The following is a 22,128-nucleotide window of genomic DNA, read 5'->3' as shown; positions in this document are numbered from 1 at the left end:
AATACCCATGCGGCCAAAACCATGGCACACTAAACGCCATAATTCATTTCATTCTGCGGGACAATTTTTTTAGATGCGTAATGCGGCCACAATAGACAGGAGTGCTTCAGCCACTCCTGTTCAGTTTGTTGGGGAGTCCCTTTCGTTCCCACTAAAAAAAATCAGCGGTGAAAAAAAAACAATGTGGTATCTATCACTCTGTTCTGCTTGCCTAGACAGCCTGTTCCCTGCAGAGCTGCTGGATTACAAATGTTACTGTTCATACTACAATTATTGACATACAATGGTACGTTTTAATAACTTTATCCTGCAAACATATCCAACAGTATTGATTGCATAGGTAATGGGTGATTCTCATGCGTCCATATGTTTTTTTTTTTTTTTTTTAATTGGTATGCAAAACAGAGGCACCATTGACTAGCTTAGCCACTCTGGAGCACTGAAACTTAAAAATAACCAACAAACTGCAGGGAATTTGTTGAAATCAACTCCATTAAACCCCTGCAACTAGTTGAATGACACCTCGTCTACAGTATATCTTGAGGGGGTCTGTATCGCTTTCACAGGCACTAATTAACTTTGAGGAGGGTGGCAGGAACCCTGACACACATAAATAAAAAAAAAAAAAGAAAAAAAAGAAATGTTGTTTAATCCATCTGCAGGTGACCGGGAGATTGATTTTTGATTGATTGATGATTTTACAACACCGTGCAGGTAGGATAGGGGGCATTAGGGACATAATTCAGGATTACCTTTCACAAACACCAGTCAAACATTCTCAAACATACTACTGAAACGTTTTCTGGGCACACATATATGTGAAATCCTTGCACGTATACATGTGAGACTCTCGCACACATACATGTGAAACATTTTTTGCGCACGCCTACATGTGAAATTCTCTCACATATACATATGAGACGCTCGCACGCGTACATGTGAAATTCTCGCATGTATACATGCGAGCGTCTCATATTTATATGTGCGAGAATTTCACATGTATGCGTGAAAACGTCTCACATGTATACCTGCGAGAATTTCACATGTATGCGTGCGAGCATCTCACATGTATACGTGCAAGAATTTCACATGTATACGTGCGTCTCACATATATATGTGAGAGAATTTCATATGTATGCGTGCGAGCGTCTCATGTATACGTGCGAGGATTTCACATGTATGCGTGCGTCTCACATGTATACATGCGAGGATTTCACATGTACTGTATATGTGAGAGAATTTTACACGTATGCGTGCGAGCGTCTCATATGTATACGTGAGAATTTCACATGTGTGCGTGCGCAAAAAATGTTTCACATGTATGTGTGCGAGAGTCTCACATGTATACGTGTGAGGATTTCACATGTATGCGTGCGCAGAAAACATTTCAGTAGAATGTGTGAGAACGTTTTGACTAGTGTGTGTGAAAGGCAGAGGTTGCGCTAGACTTTTTCGTTGTCTGTCATTTTGACTGACAGTGTCATAAAAATCCGGTCATAATCTATTTTTACCCGTCACTTACATTTTTAAAATGATAATAATGACATATTCAATACTATTTAGTTGTCATTCATTTTTAATTAATATTCTGTCCGAACAAGCTTAACAAGAGGCAAACAGACAGCGGAGTGCACCAATCAGCGACGGGCAGATGTGTCGTTAGCAAAGCGACGAGGGCAGGACGAGGGACTTGCGCGCGGAAGTAAACATACGAGGAGAACGGAGTTTATTCAACATGGCTAGCGCGAGACAGACTGTTGTCAATGACTCGTGTCGATGTGTTTTAGCTCATTTAAAACTGAATTTACCGCGGATTGGAACATATTCTCGGTTCTCCCGTTCGCCATCCGTGTTGTTGTAGAGACGACTTTCGGCGCACAAGAGTGACGTTGCTCGTGAAGAACACGTCACGCAAATAAACAAATCTGATTTGTCGATTGATTTTGTACCTACTCGAGAGGCTGTGTCCCAGACTTTTCTCTCAGTGTTTGAAAAATACAGGGAGAACAGTCTGGCCGTGCCAGGCATACACTCAGTTGCCTTGACATTTTTCCGAGTAAGGCCAACGACGTCATGCATCAAGAGAGACAATAGCTAATATGCTCACTCGCCACCCTGTGGTCTGGGGTGTGAATTGCAACCTGTCAAAATGACAGATGGACTTCAGTTTTTTCTGTCACTGTTTTAAAAAACCGGTCAACGACGGAAAATATTCGGTTAACGCGACCCCTGGTGAAAGGTAATCCTGAATTATGTCCCTAACGGCCCCCCATAGCTGTGCGCTGGTCTTCATAGGAAACGCAGTTTTTCTTAAGGCAAAACACTACTGCTTTTGTCCACCGGTGTCGCTAAAATCGACCAAAACTGAAATTTTATCAAGTGTTGCTTTAAATTCATTTATAGTAAAGTTAATTACATGTAATTATATTTTTCGACCAACAGGGGGGCACTGACCACCCTCAATCTCCGCCTATGCATTGTACTAATTAGGTATTGTATTAAAATATTGTATATAAAAATACAATAATGACTAAAGCATCTTGTAATTGCACAGGGCACCATCCAAGCTACGTTTGTAATCATTGTAACCATTGACGTATTACAAAATGGTTCTCTCCCATGTTCCAGTTGATGATCAATTTATGTGTTTGTCTATAATGCTGCATTACGGATGAATACTCTTTAATGGTTTGTATTGTGTGACAGCAGACCTACACGAGCAAACGTTTTAGGGCTGCCTCCTAACTCAATTATTACAGTGACTTTCAAAAACAACATTTTTAATACATATGACAATATGCGTTTTGATGCAGTTCAAGATAAAACAACACGTGTGCTTTATTCACAATTGAAGGAAAGTCTAAAATACACTAAAGCAAAGAGAAGAAACTTTTTCTCTGAGAAAATCTTAAATACTACATCCCAAGAAGTGAAATACATTTAAAAATCCAAGCAGGGGTTTATGAGCCTCCGTGTATTTGCAAATGTTTGTGGTGAAACTGAATGCCTCTTCTTGCTCTTGCCATCCTGTGCCAAATGGTGGCAATGATCCTGCATTAATTGGTGGAATATTGATGGTAAAAACATTTATACAAACGATTGAATAATTGTATCATACAGATGAACAAAATGCTCTGACAAAAATATTACATCATAATGACATCACTTAAAATATTAGCACAAGAGCTGTAAAAGAATACTGAGAAAATGCCATCAGTCCATCTCCACATTTTGACAGAAAGTCAGTCCGGGTTCACTTTTGAGCACATTTAAAAGTGTCAAGGGAGAGATTGGACGATGATTATTTTCTCGTTGATACAGAAACGGTGCAGGACGCTGAGCAGGTTCTCTCCGCAACGCGACACCTGCCTCTCCATGGCTAAACGAAAATCCTCCTTCACTCCTTTGGTAATCCCTCTGGTCACTGTGTGGTGTCTGCACATGAGAAAAAAGATAAATACACAGCCATTGCGTTTAGGGAGCCACATCTGAAAGCGACACAAAATCAATCATTCATGGTTAAACACCGAGAGATCAATCAACAGTACACATGAAAAATAAGCACAAATGAAATGTGAAAAGGCCAAAAAAAACTAACTGCACAACAATCAAGTACGACCTCTGAACTGACGGTGATGACGACAGAAAGACGAGCGATGGCTCAAATAAATCAAACGGCGACCACCATTTTTTTTTCTTAAATGCTTGGCCAAAAAAATTAAATAAAATTGGGGATGTGGGGGTGAAAGGCCTTGGAATTGGGAATGAATGGTAACTGGTGTTGGGGGACTGTGGTAAGAGGGGCCCGGGGTACCTGTCCATCATCTGCACCCCTTGGAGCAGAAGGGTGTTTAACTCCACCCCCAGGGAGGGCCTAGGGTTCCTGAGGGACAGCAACATTCAAACACTCAGTCAGTGCGGCTGCATTCGAGGTGCTCTCAAGTCTGCAACTTCCACTTACAGTTTCATTTGATACATTTAACATACAGTATCTCACTAAAGTGAGGAAACCCAACAAATGATACGACTACTAACTCCTAAAACAGCCTTCTAAATGATGATGAGAAAAAGGGGAAATGATGGGAGAAGAAAAACAAAACAACCTCTACAAATGCTCCTATGGGTGGGGTACACAGTGTCGCATTAGGATAAAAAATTTCAGCACATAAGCAACAGAATAAAACAAGAAAACTCGTCCATTTACCCATTCCTTACCGCACCGTGACAAAAGGGGTAGAGAGACGGTGAATCTACATAGAGTACTTCACTTTGTACTCTAGTCTCATGTTTTTTCGGTGTCGTCCCATGAAAACAGGATTGTAAGAGGTGTACTCACTTTTGTGAGATACTGTAAAAACCTGTAATGTTTAAGAAAGCCCACTTTTATCACCTATTAGTTAGGGGTTTGGATATTTCTAAACAAAATAAGTATTTAAATACAGGGTGAGCCCCCCTAAAATTTGAATAGGCATAATTTCTTGATTTTTTTTGCTCGGAATAAAATTCGATTGTTGCTATAACTACTTCATTTTTTGCCCCAGAACATCATATAAAGTTTTATACTAGGAAAAAAACAAAACAAAACAAAAAAATCAAAAAATGATGCCTATTTAAATTTCGGGCCTGTTTTTTGGGGGTCACCATTTTTACATACAGTACATTTTGTACTATATATATAGGCTTATATATGGCGGAAAACACAGACAAGGCTGAAAAAGCAGTTTCTGCTCTTGCACCCCTTTTTAAATAAACTGCTGTATTTTAAAGGGTATTATAATGCTAAGGGGCTGTGAGGTCTCAATAGAACCGTTATGTGGCAAGATAACTAATACGAATAAAGTTAACAACAAAAAAAATCACATTAATGAGCAATTATCGAAAATGGATCGAAAATTACGAACATTTCTTAAAGTATTCTGGAAACAGCCGAAAGGGGCGGAGACGTCATAGCAAGGAAACAAAAGGTCGAGGCAGGTTCCAACGTTGTTTATCGATGAGAGAGCTGCGTTCGGGTTTGATCACAAATCGCTAAAATGGTTCAAACCTGTCATGCTATGTGGTGTACAAATAGCCATTTGTCGCAATGTAGTACTCATGAGTTCCCGAACGTGAGAAAAAGAGCTGGACTACGCAGACAATGAGTAAAGTTTGTCCGTGCTAAGAGGGCTAATTTTGCAGACCCAGGCGCCGGCACGGTTTTGTGTGGTGCGCATTTTACACCTGAAAGCTATTCGAACTGTGGACAAATGAAATCAGGTTTTGCTAAGAAATTGCGGCTGAAAGCAAATGCGGTGCCCACCATACACGCGCAGCCACCTAAATGTCCCGAGATATCAAGAAAGAGGACGCCTGGCACTGATGACACCACCCCACCGCCCCAGGCAAAGCAAAGAAGGCTAGCTGCTAAGCTCGAAATGGCCAGAGTGAGTACTCTTATACTGGACTGTCTCAGAAAATTAGAATACACAATATTCTAATTTTCTGAGACAGTCCTGTACATTAATCCACCATTTAAAGCAGGGGTGTCCAAACTTTTTGCAAAGGGGACCAGATTTGGCGTGATAAAAATGTGGGGGGCCGACCTTGGCTGACGTCCTTTACATAGAACAATATACAGGACTGTCTCAGAAAATTAGAATATTGTGTATTCTAATTTTCTGAGACAGTCCAGTATAATAAAAAACATATCACGCATTGGATATAGGACTGGACAAATCTACGTATAAATTACCGCTCGTAAAATATATACAACAAATCCTTTAATCCCATTCATATTTGTGTCTGTTGGCAGAGCGAAAACCTATGCTAGCACAATAAATGATAATTACATTACTTTATTTTTGCGGTCACGGTGTATCAGCTTCACAAAAAGAAATGCAAAACATACCATTTGGTGTTTCCCACACGAACTGTTGCCGGGGTTTCATCAGTGTGATTGCTCCCCTCAATGATCCTTTCATTAGGCTGCATTGGCTTTCGTTTGGGCTCAAATTGATAACCCAAAACACCAAAGAGAGGTTCATAACTCTCCTAGTCACCATTACAAGAACGTTCGTTACGTCGGATTCGTCGCCGCAACTCGAAACAAAATTGTCCGCCATCATCGCCGCTATTCAGTACTAAGCACTGAGCCGGTTGTTTCCTTCTTTTGACGTCACGCACACAATATGCTAGATTTCCGGGATCTCGGGGAGCGGTCCTCTCAGCTTGACAATCGCTCCAAATTTCTATCATTTTCTAGGTGTTGCGATGTGTGTAATTACAGGAAGTGGCATGATTTGAATACAAAAGACATGCGTTTATGGATAAATGATGGAATATTAGCATTTCCCCAGGTGTTGTCATACCCTTTAAGCCAAAAAAACTGTTGTGTTTGGTTTGATAGATCAATATGTCTATACGCTGCCATAGCAGATTCATGGCGCATTAAGCCCCCGAACTAATTTTAATTTGTCCGTTTTACCCTGGAGACCCCCGTTTACAAACACCGCGCAGCCGCTTTTGTTTCAACCCAGCCATGAAAAAAGGAAATTATATTTATTATACAAAATGTCTGTCATTTTTAGCTTAGAATCATTAATTGATGTCTATTAATTAGAAAAAAAAACGACTTTAAAAAATTATTCACTTGCATATTTTAAACTTTTAAACAAACTATGTCACAATGGAAAAAAAATACAGGGTGTTCCAAAATGTTTGATCTCATTTCGTTGGCCAATAATTTTGACAATTTTCGTTGGAATTACCTTTAAATTTTCACAGCTTGTGTAGAAACGTTTCAAGTTTTTGTGTGTAACGTTTGGCATTTCTATCTTTTCAGGTTAAGAAATGCCGCTCACTTCAAAAGAAAAGGCATTTTGCAGGTGGCGCTCATACTGAACATTTATGAAAATCTGTCATAGAACCAACAAATATTTGTACTTTTCTTTGTAAATTTAACTAATAAAATGTATGACTTTCACCATAGGGTGTATTTAATTTCATTGAGATCCATCAAGTGGTTTCAGAGATATGGGCATTTAGAGTGGGGTCAACCAATTTGGAACACCCTGTAGTGTCTGTAAATAGGTCACGGATATCTACCTCATAACTATCACTTGTATTTTTTTGTTACTGTCGCATTTTCCCCGATATTTTAGATGATTAATAATTGATCCAAACAAAGAAAAATGGGAAAAAAAAAAAAGGTTAAAAGGGTAAATATATGAAAATGAAAATCTCGACCACTCGTTGATGTCTGTGATTTCTGCATCGCGACCCTTGTTATATTACCGTGTTTCACCCATAAAATCCCGTTAAAAGTCACGATATGTGTTTTGACACTCGCTGATACATGCTACACAGAGTTTTGGATCGAAACAAGGTAAGTATGCGATAATATCTCGTTAAAATAATGGTGTCTTTAATTCTGCTCTCTCGTGCTCTCACCTCCAGTTAGGGTTTAGGTTTTTTTTTAATTTTTTAAATGCCCTCCTGTTCAAAATTTTTCTTCCCCGGAAAATTGAGATTTTAATCTTTCCAATGAGCACACATGCATATAGAACAATTTTGAAATTTGGCAAAATTGGGGGTCTCAGAGAAACTTCAAATCACCTGAGGTTTTTCCGTCATATACAGTGGGGAGAACAAGTATTTGATACACTGCCAATTTACACTACTGGAGAAAACTGAAGTGGAACAGCATTTCTACAGGTATCAGCAAATCTCATTTAATTCTTTTTAATGCCACTTTAAACTAATTTGATCCCCATGCCGGACACCTAATAGTTTCACACGCAAACAAACAAATTGTAAGTAGAGTTGTCTGATAATTACTTTTTAACCGATATCCCGATATTGTCCAACTCCAAAAATCCGATACAGATATCAAACCAATACCAATATATGCCGTCGTGGACTCAATATATTATGGCTAATTGTATTGTGATGCCCTACCGGATACTTCAATAGTGATAAATATAACAACTTCAAGATTTTCCAATAATTATTCTGTGAAAAATGAGAGAACAAGCTCAACTGAAGTTATGGAAAAAGTCCCTATATTGAACCACTATACTGTATTTATAGTTGAAACCAAAATTATGCAAAGATCTGTTTTTTTAGGATTAAGTGCAAAGTGCCCATAAGGCACTGCCATATCATATATGGCTCACACAGTGCTTCTGACTCAAAATAACAAAGACACACAGCTTCAGTACAGTGAATGAGGTATGTAATGAGTGTATAATTCATTATTTTTCAATAATTTATTGTTCATTTAATTTTTGCACAATGAATGCAAATGGTCTGCTCACATAACAAATCAAGCACCTTAGTTTGGCGACATCTAATGGTCAATAAGCATAACTGGTGTGCTAAACTGTGACCAACCCTTGTACAATGGCAGAAGGCTTCTACATTCACCGTTTGAAAGCAACGTGCTTGCCCCAAAACCATAGTCAATATTATCCATTATCATATCAAAATACCTCGCTCTACCCACCCCCCACCCCACCGGTTGTTGCTCAGTGTAAGTGAGTCAGCTGTGCTACCGGATGGCTGGAGGATGTGAAACTACTGAACTTTTTCCGCCATCGAAGAAAACGAAATAGCTGGTATGGGAATACCTCCGCTAGGCAAAACCTCCAATATGATTTTGCATTTATACAAAATTAAAGGTTAGTTAGCACTGCAATGAACGTTTCCCTCCAGCTATGAGATTTAACTCCAGTGTGTTTAGTGTGTCTAGCGGTGGTAAAACATGCTGTTTTTTTTTTCTCTCTGGCAACTGTCTGCGTTGAGAAAAACTGTGTTTATAATGTAAATGTGATACGAGTCATACACGTGTGCTTTTTATGGAAATTAATTCAATTATTTTTGCTCTAAGGGTAATAATGTTGAGCTGTGGCTGTGGGTTTAGGCTCACCTAAGGGACTGCATTTATTTTAAATTTATTTAGAATATTTGATTTTTTTTTTAAACATTATACTTATGTTCCAATTTGCTAATATGTTTTAAAAAATCCTGTTCAATTGAAAAATGTATTATTTTTTTAAACACAAATATCTTTAACACATTTTAGAGCTGTAATTGCAATACCATGATACTGTGATATTTTAGCTTAAGGTTATACCGTCGAATATCAGAGGCACATGCCTATTCACGGCAATAATTTGTTAATTTGAAATAGTCATTGTTTTTCGCAAACAGGTGGCACAACCAGTGTAATTAGTCATTTCACTATAAAGCAAGCTTCATATAGTGTTAAAGCTGAGTAATGCAACAGAACGTAGGCTGAATTCATGCTTCTTGTGCGGACTGTATTAAATGATATTTTCTGAATTTGCAACGGGCCAGTTAAAATAGGGCAGCGAGCCATAGTTTGGGAAACCCTGAGCTAAGTTGACAACAGGCCAGTCATCAGGTGGATTTGCAACAAAACCCACGGTACGGCAGACCGGATGTGATGTGCTTACTTAATCAACATTCCCTGGTTGGGAAGCAGCTCTAACTGGATCCTTCCTCCATCGGGGGTACGCAGGTACGCAAACTCTTCCAGCATGTCGATATCTGTTGAAGGATGTGAGCTCAAGGAGAGTAACAGAAAAATAAAACAAGTGGAGAGTGGTACTGATTGGATGTCGGTCAAATCTGACCTCTTTGCTATTTGCCAGCAATAAAAAAAATACCCTTATATGTCTGTGTTTACAACCTGAAATTTGACCAAAAACATTCAAATAGGAAAATATTTATGGGGATGCTTTGCAAAGCTCTCTTTGGAGTTCACCCCTAATGTTTACGATTGTTACGCCCCATTCATTTCCATGGGCAAAAACATTGCAATTTTCAAATTTTTAAATGCATCTCATCCTGAAAGTTTTTCCCAATTCACATAAATTACACAAATTCAGGAAATCAAGGCATGCACGTTAAAATTTTCAAACGTTAAAATGTATCATGGACCAATTTTCCCCCCCTCATTCACATAATTTACACAAACAAATTCAGGAAATCAAGGCGCGCAAAACTTTGTACACAGTTTTTGCCCAAAATGTACGGTTCCACAAAAATGTGACAAAAACCTCCCCATTCATTTTCAATGGGAACAAAACACAAAGTGACCTGAAAAAAAAAAAAATAAACGAATAGGAAGTGATCCAGAAATGCTCTAAAATCAACAGGAAATGATCCTAAATGTACAGGAAGTGACCCTGGAATGCCTTAAAATATGCCGGAAGTGACCTGTAAGTACCCCAAAATTGACAAGGAAGTGACCCAAAATTAACTCATTGCCAGCCATTGACAACAATAGACATCCAATTCATTTCAACTAGGCTGTAAAAGCACGTTTTAGTGCCATTGACGGCGCTAGACGCCCATTTTTTGAATCAGGAGGGGAACGTTCTTTCACCCCTCCCAGTCCAAATGGAATGGACCTCTAGCGCCGTCAATAGCCACTACCGTAATGAGTTAACAGGAAAGTGATCCAAAAATATCCCAAAATTAATAGGACGCAACCAAAAAGCTACAGGAAGTGACGCAAAGCATCCCCACGCAATTTCTCCAGAAATTGTATCTTCTAATCTAAAATGTCATGGTTTGTGTACACAAAGGCTGGTCAAATTTGAGCTGTAGCTGAAATGGATAATTATCACGAAATTCTTAGCATAGGTTTTAAAAAATGGTACTAAAGAATATGTAAAAGGTTGAATAGAACATTGGCAGGATACTGGTGACATAGTTGAAGAAATTCTCATATTGGAAACCACCTTGCTGGCAAATTTTATCCACGGCTTTTAGGAACAGCATCTCGCCCTGCGGCCAATCATACTGCAGGAGCACCACCACGTGACCCAGTGAAAGATCGTCTCGGTTGTCTGTGAAGGCTCGTGGCTAGTTGGCCCCAAGATGGCGAAAGAAAATTTGTTTTAGGCCATGAATGGAAAGCATAGACATTTAGAAAAGTGTATATTTAGTACCTTAAAGCAGGCTAACATCAGCTGGAGGCAGAATGGTAATACAGCATTGCTGGTGCATGGAAGCAATCTCAGGTCGTGGCCTAGTTTGGACAAATACATAATCATTCATAAATTGCCAATTATTTTTCAATTTTCTTTTTTAAATAGCATACTTTTCTTCATTTTGGATTTTGGTCTTGTCTGATCTTCAAAAGGTTTTGTTGCTTCATGGTTTGGAGGTACCAGTCCGCTGACAACATCAAGAAGCTTCTCGCAAGCAATCTGAAAAATATATTTACATTTACACCAGACCAGAAAATGAACGTAGATCACAACCGTGTTGATTTGATTTTTTTTTTTTTTACATCCAGCTTGGCACAACTCGTTTCATTGTTTCCAACGAAACATTTAAAAGAGTACCCTGTATTCTCCCAGTGCGTAGTGGCAAGATGCCTGCTGTATGAGGGCTCTGTGGTGCTCCAGACTGGTCTGACCTGAGGGGCTCTGCTGTCCCGACTGGGGCTGCTGCACGGCTGCCATCTGGTGCAGGCTGGATAGGGCTTTCCGGTACTGGCCCTGGACGACACGGGGTGAACAATCACTTAGTAAGATGTGAGACAATGTTGTTTTCAGCAGTCATTGTCTGTGAAAGACTTTGGTGTTTCTTATTAATATTAACTTATTCCCTTTATGAATACAAGTAAAATTAAGGGCTGGGCAATGGTTACTAATTTTGATAGAGATTAATTAATTCCTTCATTCATTATTGCATTTTATGTAATACAGGGAGTGTCCGGGTTACGACGTAACCGACTTATGTGATTTCGAGTTTACGACACAGGAGTCTCGTCCGCCATTATGTCTACAGTTTTTTGTTTAGTCGCGTAAAGTAATTTATTATACCTCACAGTTTATTATTTTTACTTTCTTTCATTAATATGATTGTTCTGCCCTTTGGCGAAATGTGTATTTAATTATAATCAGGCATGAAAATGGGCCAGAGGTACGCTAGCGCTGTCCCAAACGACTAATTTTCTCCCGATTAGTCAGTCGATTGTTTTTTTTTTTTTTTTTTTTTTTTTAACTAACTTAGCAACAAAATTTTTGTTGACGCTTATTAATTGACAAAAACATTTTGGAACACGTAACTCTTTATTAAAGTACAAATAAATATGGAAATAACAATAATTAATCACAAATAAACAATGAGGTCAAATGCTGATAGCATTTACTAGTGCAAAATAATGGAATGTAAACAAATTCATAACACTGACTTCGCCTTTCCAACATTATTCAAAACAATTCTTAAAAAAATATATATTAAGCACTATTATTATACTACAGTAATAGTAATGTATTGTAATAGTATTATAATAATTATAATAATTATTCATTGCCAATCATATTTTTCATAAAGGGCGTCATTTTAAAGCTACTCTTAGTGTAGAATTTGATTCTGAAGTATGTGAGATTAACTCCAGAAATTGTTATTTATATGACAAACATGACGTGCTTTTATTTTGAAATATTCACCGGAAGTACGTTCACTAAACCGCGAACCGTAAACTTTACACTCCGCAAAAAAAGCACTTTTCGTGGTGGTGGTTCTGGTGTCACTAATAGATTTTGTTTTTCATGTTTTCGTTTGCAAATGCTGTTAACTAGCGATTTTTCATGTTCGAAGTGTCACCTTTTAACCACAAGTTTGCGTTTTATAGCAGGCTAAAGTAGGTTGTCTTTTTTCCCCCATTAGTCTCAATGTAGCAATGCTAACGTTAGTGTTTAATATCGATGTGTTTCCTTATTTTGTATGTCTGAACTGTAATTCTACGGCGTTTTGATGACCAATAAACATCTGTGAAAGGAACTGGAGTCTCATATGTCATCTACACGAAACCAAAAATGTATGCACGCACGCACGCGGCCGTAAGAATTACCGCCCTCATTTTTATTTACCTTGCGATAAATGGACTCGCTGCATATCGCGACAGGCTTAGCAACTTCAATTAAAACATGTCGTTAATTAGTTAGATGGACTTACGACCCCCGCATCTAAAAATTGTCTTCTCGGATCTACACAATTCACGTATCGCCGAAAGGTGAGAGATTTTCATGCCTGTATAATGTTGACTTTTGTATTGTGATGCATGCTTTTATTTTGGCGCAGGAAGCTTAGAGCAGGTAGTACTTCCACACGCGACTAAGAGTGCATGTACACACGAAGAAGTCGCGCAGCTGAACGAGAGCGAGCAAAGATTACTGCTTAGCTCGATATATAACTTGGACTTAGCTCCAACGTCTTTGCGAGGATAGTACAATGATGTACAATACATGTTTTTGGGTAGTTATTTTGAGATTTAGGGGTACTTAAATGGTTAATTCCGACTTATGCGGAAATTCGGGTTACGTCACCAGCAGAAGGAACGGAACTCGTTCGTAACCAGTGTTGTTAATATTACTTTTAAAAAGTAATTAATTAGTTACAAATTGCTTCTCCCAAAAAGTAATTGTGTTAGCAACTCAAGTTACCTGAATGTAAGAGTAATAAGTTACTTGGCAAAGTAACTGGTGATAATTTTCATGTTTTTTTAACTCAAAAAAAAAAAAAAAAAAAAAAAAAAAAAAAAAAAAAAAAAAAAACAGGTCACACAATGTAAAGTTTAAAGGGTTTTTGGGACAATTGGCGCTAGCTCAATTCTTTACCCTAAACTTAACTAGACACAGGGGTATTGCGGATATTGCGATAACTAGTCATTTAATGTTGTATATCAACCATTAAAGTTGTTAAAATTGCTCACATTATTTGCTTTAGTTCCCTTCTGTCGACTTCCAACATGTTAAAGTTTTAAAACTGTTTTATTATTTAAAGATAGATTAGGGTCAAGATGTTGCCGATTTAGGAGTATTTTAGATTTTTAAAAAGTTACATAAGTTCGCTACAACAGAGCCTTCCTTAAAAGTGCTGAGAATGGCTGATGTTTCGGCGAGTCTATTATTTTGCATCTAGTTCTCTATACATGTGCTAACGCCGCCGGGTCTGTCATTTCGTATCTCGTTCTATATACATGTGATATCTACCGTAGCAACATGGAGGTGTTGTTTGTAGGCTGTCAGCTACAGTCCGGTATTATTGGAGCCACCTAGCATCGCGTTTGCAACAGCGCCATAACTCCATTTCCTTCTCCCTACTCCCGCTCTGCTGTCTCCGTGTCTCTTAGATAACACAGTAATGAAACTGGGAGGAGTAGCTGTGATTGCTCATTTTTTCAAATGATCGCTGCCAACCCTCCCACTTATCACAGATTGCACCTCCAGCGCCGTCAATAGCAATGAACGAGTTAATAAGTGAGTTAACCAGCCTTAATAAAAATATTCAATATGTATTTTTTTAAATAAAAATAAAAATAAATAAATATTTTTTTGCAATTGATGGCGATGGATGTCCAATCCATTTTTGCAGACAATGAGGCAATAGTCAGACATCACTCTCAACTGCTCAGTAATGTTCCTGATAATGGAGTTCTTTCTTGCCTGGTAAATGATCATGTCAGTAAGAAAGATTCGGAACCACAGCCAACTTTCTGTCTTCCATGAGGCACACATTTTTTTGAACTCTGTAAAAGCACAAATTCACAAACGTTTAAAATTGCCTACAAATGCTGCAGGTTAGCAACAATGCAGTGTTTACCAGTTTCGAGACTGTCATGGGAGTGAAGAAGGTCCCAGCTTTCCCTGGCTGTGTAAAATCCCTCCAAAGTCTCCGACCAGTTGGCCATTTCGGTCTTGTTCACGAGGATGTGACGGCCACGCACCTTCCCCAAAGCGTCCTCATCGTCTGAACTCTGAAATAAACGCCCACAGTCCTGTACTCCTTTCATAGATTACATGTGTTCTGGTCAGCTTGCATTGTCTTTACCATGGTCTTCTCTCTGCCATCTGCCATTTTGCGCTTCTTGTGCGTGTGTTTGACCGTTCCCCTCTCCACCTCCACATCATTGTACACGGTGCTAAAATCCTCCACTAGAATCCACGGCGCCAAGTTTAAAGTATTCACACCTGATAAATAAAAACAGATCCTTATTTTTTATCCGGTTGAACGTAGTGAGTTAATGTGCGTGTGCCGCCACAGAAACTGACCCTGGAAAAGCGCTGGCTGTACGGTTGAGACGTAGAGGAAAGCGTTGCGGAAGAGAACCAGAGCGGTGCAGATAACCACCTGACTGCAGCAGCGGGCTCTGGTGTCTCCCTCCAAGCTTGGCAAGTAGCGACACAGCTCCTTTACTCTCTGAAGCAGGTCCACATAACTCCTACATAATACAAACCAACCTTACAGCACTCACTGGCTAAAGTGGTATCGACGCATCCCTGGTAGGCCTGAACGATATTGGAAAAAAACTATTGCTGCAATTTTTTTGGGGGGGTTGCAATATATTGTGATATTATATTGAAAAACTATATATATATTTTAGCATTGGAAAGAGATACATATGAAACATATATTAGACATGTTTTTTCACTTTTCCCCCCCAAAGTATGCTTTAAAAAATTGTATATGGCGGAAAACACAGACAAGGCTGAAAAAGCAGTTTCTGCTCTCGCACTCCTCTTTAAAAGAAATTTCTGTATTTTAAGCCAAAACAACTCTTATGTTTGACGGAACAATATGCCTATATGCTGCCATAGCAGATTCATGGCACATTAAGCCCCAGAACTATTTTTAATTTGCCCGTTTTACCCTGGAAAACCCCGTTTACAGACGTCGCGCAACCGTTTTTGTTTCAACCCAGCCATGAAAACAAAGTAAGTAATTATATTTATGATTCAAAATGTCAACAATTTTCATTCAGTCATTTTTAGCTTGGAATCATTAATTGATGTCTAATATTTTGTTTAAAAAAAAGAACGACTTTAAAAAATGATTCACTTGCAAATTTTAAACTTTTAAACAAATTACGTCACAATGAAAAAAAAAGGTGTCTTTAAAAGTCACGGATATCTACCTCATAACTATCGCTAAATTGTATTTTTTTTTTACTGTTGCATTTTCCCTGATATTTTAGATGATAAATAATTGATCCGAACAAAGAAAAATTGGGGAAAAAAACGTTTAAAAGGGTAAATATATGAAAACCAAAATCTCGACCACTCCTTGATGTCTGCGATTTCTGCATCGCGACCCTTGTTATATTACCATGTTTCACCCATAAAATCCCCCCAAAATCCAGCTGCGGCCAGTCATAGCTGTGTCTTGACACTCAGTGATTTGGATCGAAAGTAGGTACTTACGCGATAATACCTCGTTAAAGTCATGGCGTCTGTAATTCTGCTCTCACCTCCAGATAGGGTTTTGCTTTTTAAAAAACATTTTTTTAAAAATGCCCTCCGCTTCAAAATTTCTCTTCCCCCAGAAAATTGAGATTTTAAGCTTTCCAATGATGTATCACACGTGCAAATCGGAACTGGGGGTCTCAGAGGAGGACTTCAAGTCACCCGAGTGTTTTCCGCCATATATATATTTTATTAAACGGTTCTTAAGCATTTCAAATTTCATTATTATGATCAGTTTTAAACATAACTGTCCCACCGAATCGTTTTTAAACAAGAATAATGTACTGTAGTAGAAAAATGCTTTGCTTTATTTAATGCTTCTGTTTATCTACCTTGGCTGCAGAATCACTTCTAGCGTTTATTTCCAAGACACAACACAACAGGTGTACAAAGCATACCCATTCGTCAGAACACTGGCTGTCACGAACGTTTCCACACACACACATACACACATTCATTCCAGCGCACGCTTCCTTCATGCAACAAGTGCTTAACAAGTTAAACAATGATTGAAAGATGCGGTGTGTTTGAAGTCCGCTTCTGTGGCAAGATCAAACACATCCATCGTTTAAGCTTTAATAAGCAAGTGCGCAGAGGAACAAAGAGCTGGGAGAGGGAGGGAGGGAGCGCGAGTGTCACTAAAGCGATCAGCTCGGGACAGAGAAAGCATGAAGCAACATAAATTTGTGGATTAAAAAAAAAAAACTATCACACGTCCTTGCGATGGGACTATTGCGCATGCGCACATCGCAATGGCGATGTTTAAATAATATATCGTTCAGGCTTAATCCCTGGCATGACATGCTGCAAACATCACATTTGATTATTTCTCCATTTATTGCGTACCTCTGTCCTTTATCGCCCTGCCACTCACATCGAGCGCCGACGACAGCGAGGAGGTCTAAGAGCCTCTCCCAAGGCTCAGCAACCGCCGAAGACTTCTCTGACAAACCGTCAATAACGTAGCGCTGGGAGCCACGGGAGACACTGGGAGACTTTAGAGGACCACCTTCTTGAGCGGCTGAGAGAAATCATAAAATGACGTGGCTGCAATGAGCGACAACAAACGCACGGCTCTGCTTCACCATTGATCTGTCCTTCGGGTGAAGGTCCTCGAGTGACATAACCGATGTAGAATTCAGCAGCTTTCAAAATGTATTTCTGCATCAAGCTGGCTGGCAGGCGCATGTCCATGTTGTTTATAACTAAAGGAAGGACGTCACACACTGTGACATAAAGACAGAAATCAATAAAGCTGAACCCAACCCGCTTTAATTCAAGTATTTCACCGACCAAAAAGTTTTCTGAAGCAGTTGACGGGCGATTCCACTTTCTCAGATGTTTCAGCTTCCAACAGTGTCTCGCCTAGGCTCACCTGTGAACAAAAGCGAAAAATAAAACATTGTCTCTCCATGTCAACGCGAAAAGACAACATCTACATTATGTACATACCAGTAAAAATAAGTATTGGAGTAAACCACAGCAAAAGTATGCATGTACAGTATTTGTATAGCTTGGGCACGGCCCAGAGGTCCGCTGTCAGAGAACCAAGAAATGTGCCTGTTTATTTTTAACTTACCTTATCCTGCACTGTAAAGGGAGATGCTCCACAAATTCATTGTACAACTGTATAATTACAATAAAGGGCTATTCTATTCTATTCTATTCTAATGAAGTCAATCTTCAAGAAAGCATCCATTTTATTTATAATTTTATTTTTACGATCGAACAATACTGTGCCGCACGAATGCTATTTTTAGACCGTGACGTCGCATCGTAAAGCGGAAGCGGGACATTATAGTCAGGCTGCATCTATCGATATTTTTAGTAGTCGATTAATCGATGAACTAGTTAGTTTGAATAATCGAGTAATCGGATAAGAAACATAAAAGATTAAAATACCTGAGCTTAGCCTCAAACAGTATAAATAATTAAAAAATGAGGATGTATGTACAACAAAAGAACAATTGGCTAACTTACATAACAAAAGTCCACTATCTTAAATGCTATAAGATGCTAATGCTTTTTTTTTTTTTTTTTTTTTATACAATGCTCTTAGCAAATGGTTCAGACACATATTCCCACAAAAAATGGCTAATTATACCTAGAAACGACTTCACAAATGCATTAAAAAAAACATTAGCCGAAACAAAAACTTAGCTTATGTTGGTCTTAACAAGGAGCAGCTGGATTCAGCCACGTGAAATGAGGCAGACTAGAGGGCAGTGTATCCACCCAAATCAAACGAACCAATACATTGCCACTTTAATCAAACGAATACTCAAAGCAGCTAAATTTAATTCGAATCTTTTTTTCTAATCGAATACTAGAGTTAATCGGTTAATCGTTGCAGCACTACATTATAGACACACCCTCACATACAAACCATTATATTTCTGCTAGTTTTCTCCGGCAATCTTTCAAAAACAAACATGCCGATCAAACACTGCTACTATGGAACTTGTAGAAACGACTTTAGACATTACGACCGTCCACATATGAATGATTTCTTCATACGTTTCCCGAAACCAAAGACTCTGTGAACGATGGATCAGCTTGTGTGGACGTCCGAAAGACCAGTTCAACGCCAGCAAGGTGAAGTCATTCACCTTCATATGCAGTAAAAATTTTGTTGGGTGTCATGGTCCTACAAATGACAATCCTGACCCACTGCCTGCCATAGCGTCCCCCGAAGAGGTAAGCCATTTTGCAATTTTTACTTATTATTTAGCGTGCCGTTTTGCCGTGCTGCTTCTGTCTGACAATAAATGACCTGAAAAAAATGAAAGTGGTATCTGACTGCCACCGTTGTTACCTTCTGTCGTAAAGAAACAACTTTAGTAAGGGGGAAGTGTAAATAAATTAATAGAATTAAGATTTGTTATTAATAAAAAAATGAAAAGTCTTAGTTTGCTGTCACTGAGTAGCATTTGCGATCACTTCACAAATCTAACAATATAAATTACCCCAAAGAACGGTAAGAGACTGAAGACAACCAAAGGATATAATATAATATATAATATAGCAGAAAGACAGGGCATATGGGGGTAAAGGATAGCTTGTTGAAATCGCAGAACGTCAATGTCAGTGGCAAAAGGAAAAAGGTGTGGATCAGCTCAGCTCTTTTTCAGCCCTCAGCAGTCAAGCCATCTCTTTAACTGAACATTCCACATCTTTACCAGTTAATTTGGTGCCAGGGACATCATTTTCGGAGAGAATTGATAGGTTTAGCTCTGTAAACATCTCCTTCTTACGCTATTTCCATTCATTTACTATTGGGGACAAAGGGTACCAAGTCCCCCCTTCGCAAGACGGAAGTGATGTGTAGCGTGCGGTACGCCATTGGAAAAACACAGAATTTCATTTTTCTGATGTGTAACAGTGGAGATCAAGGTAAATCAAAGCCTGTATTTCAAGGAAGTGGCCACCGTCAGTGTAGGCCAGTGGTGTCCAAACTTTTTGCAAAGGGGGCCAGATTTGGTGTGGTAAAAATGTGGGGGGCCTTCCTTTACGTAGAACAATATATTTAAGCAAATTTTAGCAAGCCATTCTGTGTGTCACATTTGCTTTAGTATTTTTTTATTATATTAGATTACATTGTTGAATTTAATAATTTCAACAATCTCGCAACTAGCCTTTGTGGCGTTTTCTTTCAACTCTCGGGATCTTGCGAAATACTGCTGCTGTGAAATTAAACTAGCTTCAAGTTGCTCAATTTCTCGCTGCGTATCTTCCCTGTAATCTTGTCATACATGTCAGCGTGTCTTGTTTGGTAATATCGCCTCACATTGAACTCTTTAAAAACAGTGACTGTCTCTTTGCAAATGAGGCAGACACAGTAGTTGCGTATTTTAGTGAAGAAATAGTCCCATTTTCCACCTATCCTTGAAGCATCGGCCGTCGCAGTCAACTTTTTGTTTTTGTTGATTGCTGCCATTTTAGAAAATTGGAAGTCAAGGGTCACACGGGGTAATGTTGCTTATAGTGCTGCTGCCTTTTAGTGGGTAAATGAGGAGCAGCATTTAATGTGTAAGCTACTTCATATGCTGGTAGCAGTACTGCTGACCAATTTATTAAGTCTGTGTGCGGGCCAGACGTTATTGATCTTATGACAGAGGCTGGGGGCCGGATGAAATTCGACCACGGGCCGCATTTGGCCCCCGGGCCGCACTTTGGACATGCCTGGTGTAGGCAAATCTAATATCAATGCCGGTACTATTTTAGCCAGTCAAATGCGTATCCTATATTGTCCACCCTTCCTTATGATTTCAGTAATACTCATCATCCCTTGCATCTGTGTTCGAGTCTTACCCGTGTTAGGGATGTCCCGATACCATATTTTAGCATAAGGGCCTGTCCATTTGACCATTTGATATCATTTTTCCAAATCAGTGATAAGGTACCGTACCCCGTGCTGGACGACAGACTCCGGAAAGCGTTTTAGTAGGAGCAACAGCATCTCTGCCTTTTCCAAAGTGTTGAAACACTGCTCTGTGGCTTTCAGAAGCATCTCACACTGTATACGGCCCGGAAGTGTTTCAAAAAGCCCTGGTGTGGACAACATAATAAAGATAAGCTTAAAATCCTCAGGAGAGTATTCAAGTTTGCGTATTTCTCTCACCTCGAAGGAACTGCGAATGTTTGTCCTGAGCGTCACTTCGCAGAGCTGCGGTGATGACACTGATCTCACGCCAAACTACGGGCTGATCTGGAAAATTTAAGAACCTAAAACATAGACAGTAATGTTCTTTAAAATGCTGTTAACCCACTATGAGAAACGCTGTGGAAGTACGCTAAAACGTACATGTCATACAGCAATCTCCCTGCACAGGAAGTCCTTTCGGCATTGCGTTCAATGGTGTACATTTCATACTGTGGAGGCAGAATGAAAAAAAAAAAGTGTTTGTGACTCAGAACAGAAAAGTTACAGTGTTAGTACAGACAAAATTGCAGACACATCACTTGCTCTGGAATTCTTTAAATTGTAATGCCTACGGTTTCTATTTTAGTTGGGCATCAGTACTTAACTAGCAGATTTGATTACATTACCTGTATGTTGAAATCGGCTGGGTAAAGGGTTCTGGCCGTTATGAGCCAAGCTTTAGCCGCACATGGGTCATCGGGCACCAGCTCCCGAGCTCTTTTGACCAAAAATTCGCAGTCTTTTTGCGCAGACATTTGTAGTGAGAAAGATTCTTGTGTCGAAGGTGGCAAACTGGCAACAAATGCTACTCTCGTTGTAATCCAGCTCTGGCATCAAGATTGCTCGTTTCCTGTTTCGCCCAGTTTGCATCGGGTGGAAACTACATGACAAGATTACAGACTGTCCATAACGAGCAAATAATAAAGCTAGGCGAAGTTATCTTGGCAAACTACATTCAGTTATGCAGCGTTACAGTTTTATTATGTAGAGAACATTTAACATGCCTGTATTCTTATTTACACGCATACGGACATAAACAAACAAACAAACAAAAAAACGGTTATTTTTACATTATCCAGATCGCTTGTTCATCGCCATGTTGATTACGTCATTTGACTGACGTAAACTGTCTGTTTTTACGACAGTTATCGCCATTGTAATAATAATAACAACAGGTCAGGAGCAATGTGAAACGTAACAAAGCAGTACCGTCGAAACAATCCATTTTATTCTCATTTTCGGTCTTATGGCGGTTTGTCGCTCGGTTTTGCATGTGCAAGAGTGACGACGCGACTAAAAAAATATAGACATACAGTAAACGACCATCGAATGGGACATCTAGTGGAGAAATTATTACAATGCAAGTAGACAAACTACCTTTTAATCATTAAAAAAAACTCTTTAGAGACAAGATTATCATATACAGATACAAATATCCAC

General features: G+C 39.1%; 1 protein-coding gene across 2 annotated transcripts; it reads right to left on the bottom strand.

Annotated features, from left to right (window-relative positions):
- Window positions 1-1,506: 1,506 nt before the first annotated feature.
- ints10 (integrator complex subunit 10) lies at window positions 1,507-21,816 on the bottom strand. Of its 2 annotated transcripts, XM_057851100.1 has the most exons (18): window positions 21,315-21,816; window positions 21,070-21,137; window positions 20,887-20,990; window positions 20,674-20,813; window positions 17,559-17,640; window positions 17,351-17,491; window positions 17,112-17,286; window positions 15,075-15,244; window positions 14,854-14,993; window positions 14,626-14,779; window positions 14,469-14,551; window positions 11,358-11,513; window positions 11,111-11,219; window positions 10,959-11,038; window positions 10,710-10,872; window positions 9,456-9,549; window positions 3,815-3,883; window positions 1,507-3,435 (listed from the first exon to the last, which is right to left on the bottom strand). In XM_057851100.1, exons 1-18 carry the CDS (start codon window positions 21,441-21,443, stop codon window positions 3,279-3,281), a joined length of 2,214 nt encoding a protein of 737 aa, XP_057707083.1. In that variant the 5' UTR covers window positions 21,444-21,816; the 3' UTR covers window positions 1,507-3,278. The 2 variants fall into 2 exon arrangements, with proteins under 2 accessions (XP_057707083.1, XP_057707084.1); XM_057851101.1 differs by lacking the exon at window positions 3,815-3,883 and having other exon boundaries at window positions 1,511-3,435; window positions 21,315-21,815.
- Window positions 21,817-22,128: the final 312 nt, after the last annotated feature.

The sequence above is a fragment of the Corythoichthys intestinalis genome, chromosome 11 (assembly GCF_030265065.1).
Source record: "Corythoichthys intestinalis isolate RoL2023-P3 chromosome 11, ASM3026506v1, whole genome shotgun sequence".
NCBI lineage: Eukaryota > Metazoa > Chordata > Actinopteri > Syngnathiformes > Syngnathidae > Corythoichthys > Corythoichthys intestinalis.
This window is presented reverse-complemented; position numbering and strand designations above follow the sequence as displayed.

Coding starts and splice junctions, on each gene's coding strand:
- ints10 (XM_057851100.1), bottom strand. CDS start 21,443: ATGTCTGCGCAAAAAGACTGCGAATTTTTGGTCAAAAGAGCTCGGGAG. Junction 17,287..17,350: donor ACCCGAAGGACAGATCAATG/GTGAAGCAGAGC, acceptor GATTTCTCTCAG/CCGCTCAAGAAGGTGGTCCT. Junction 10,873..10,958: donor TGATGTTAGCCTGCTTTAAG/GTACTAAATATA, acceptor GGGGCCAACTAG/CCACGAGCCTTCACAGACAA.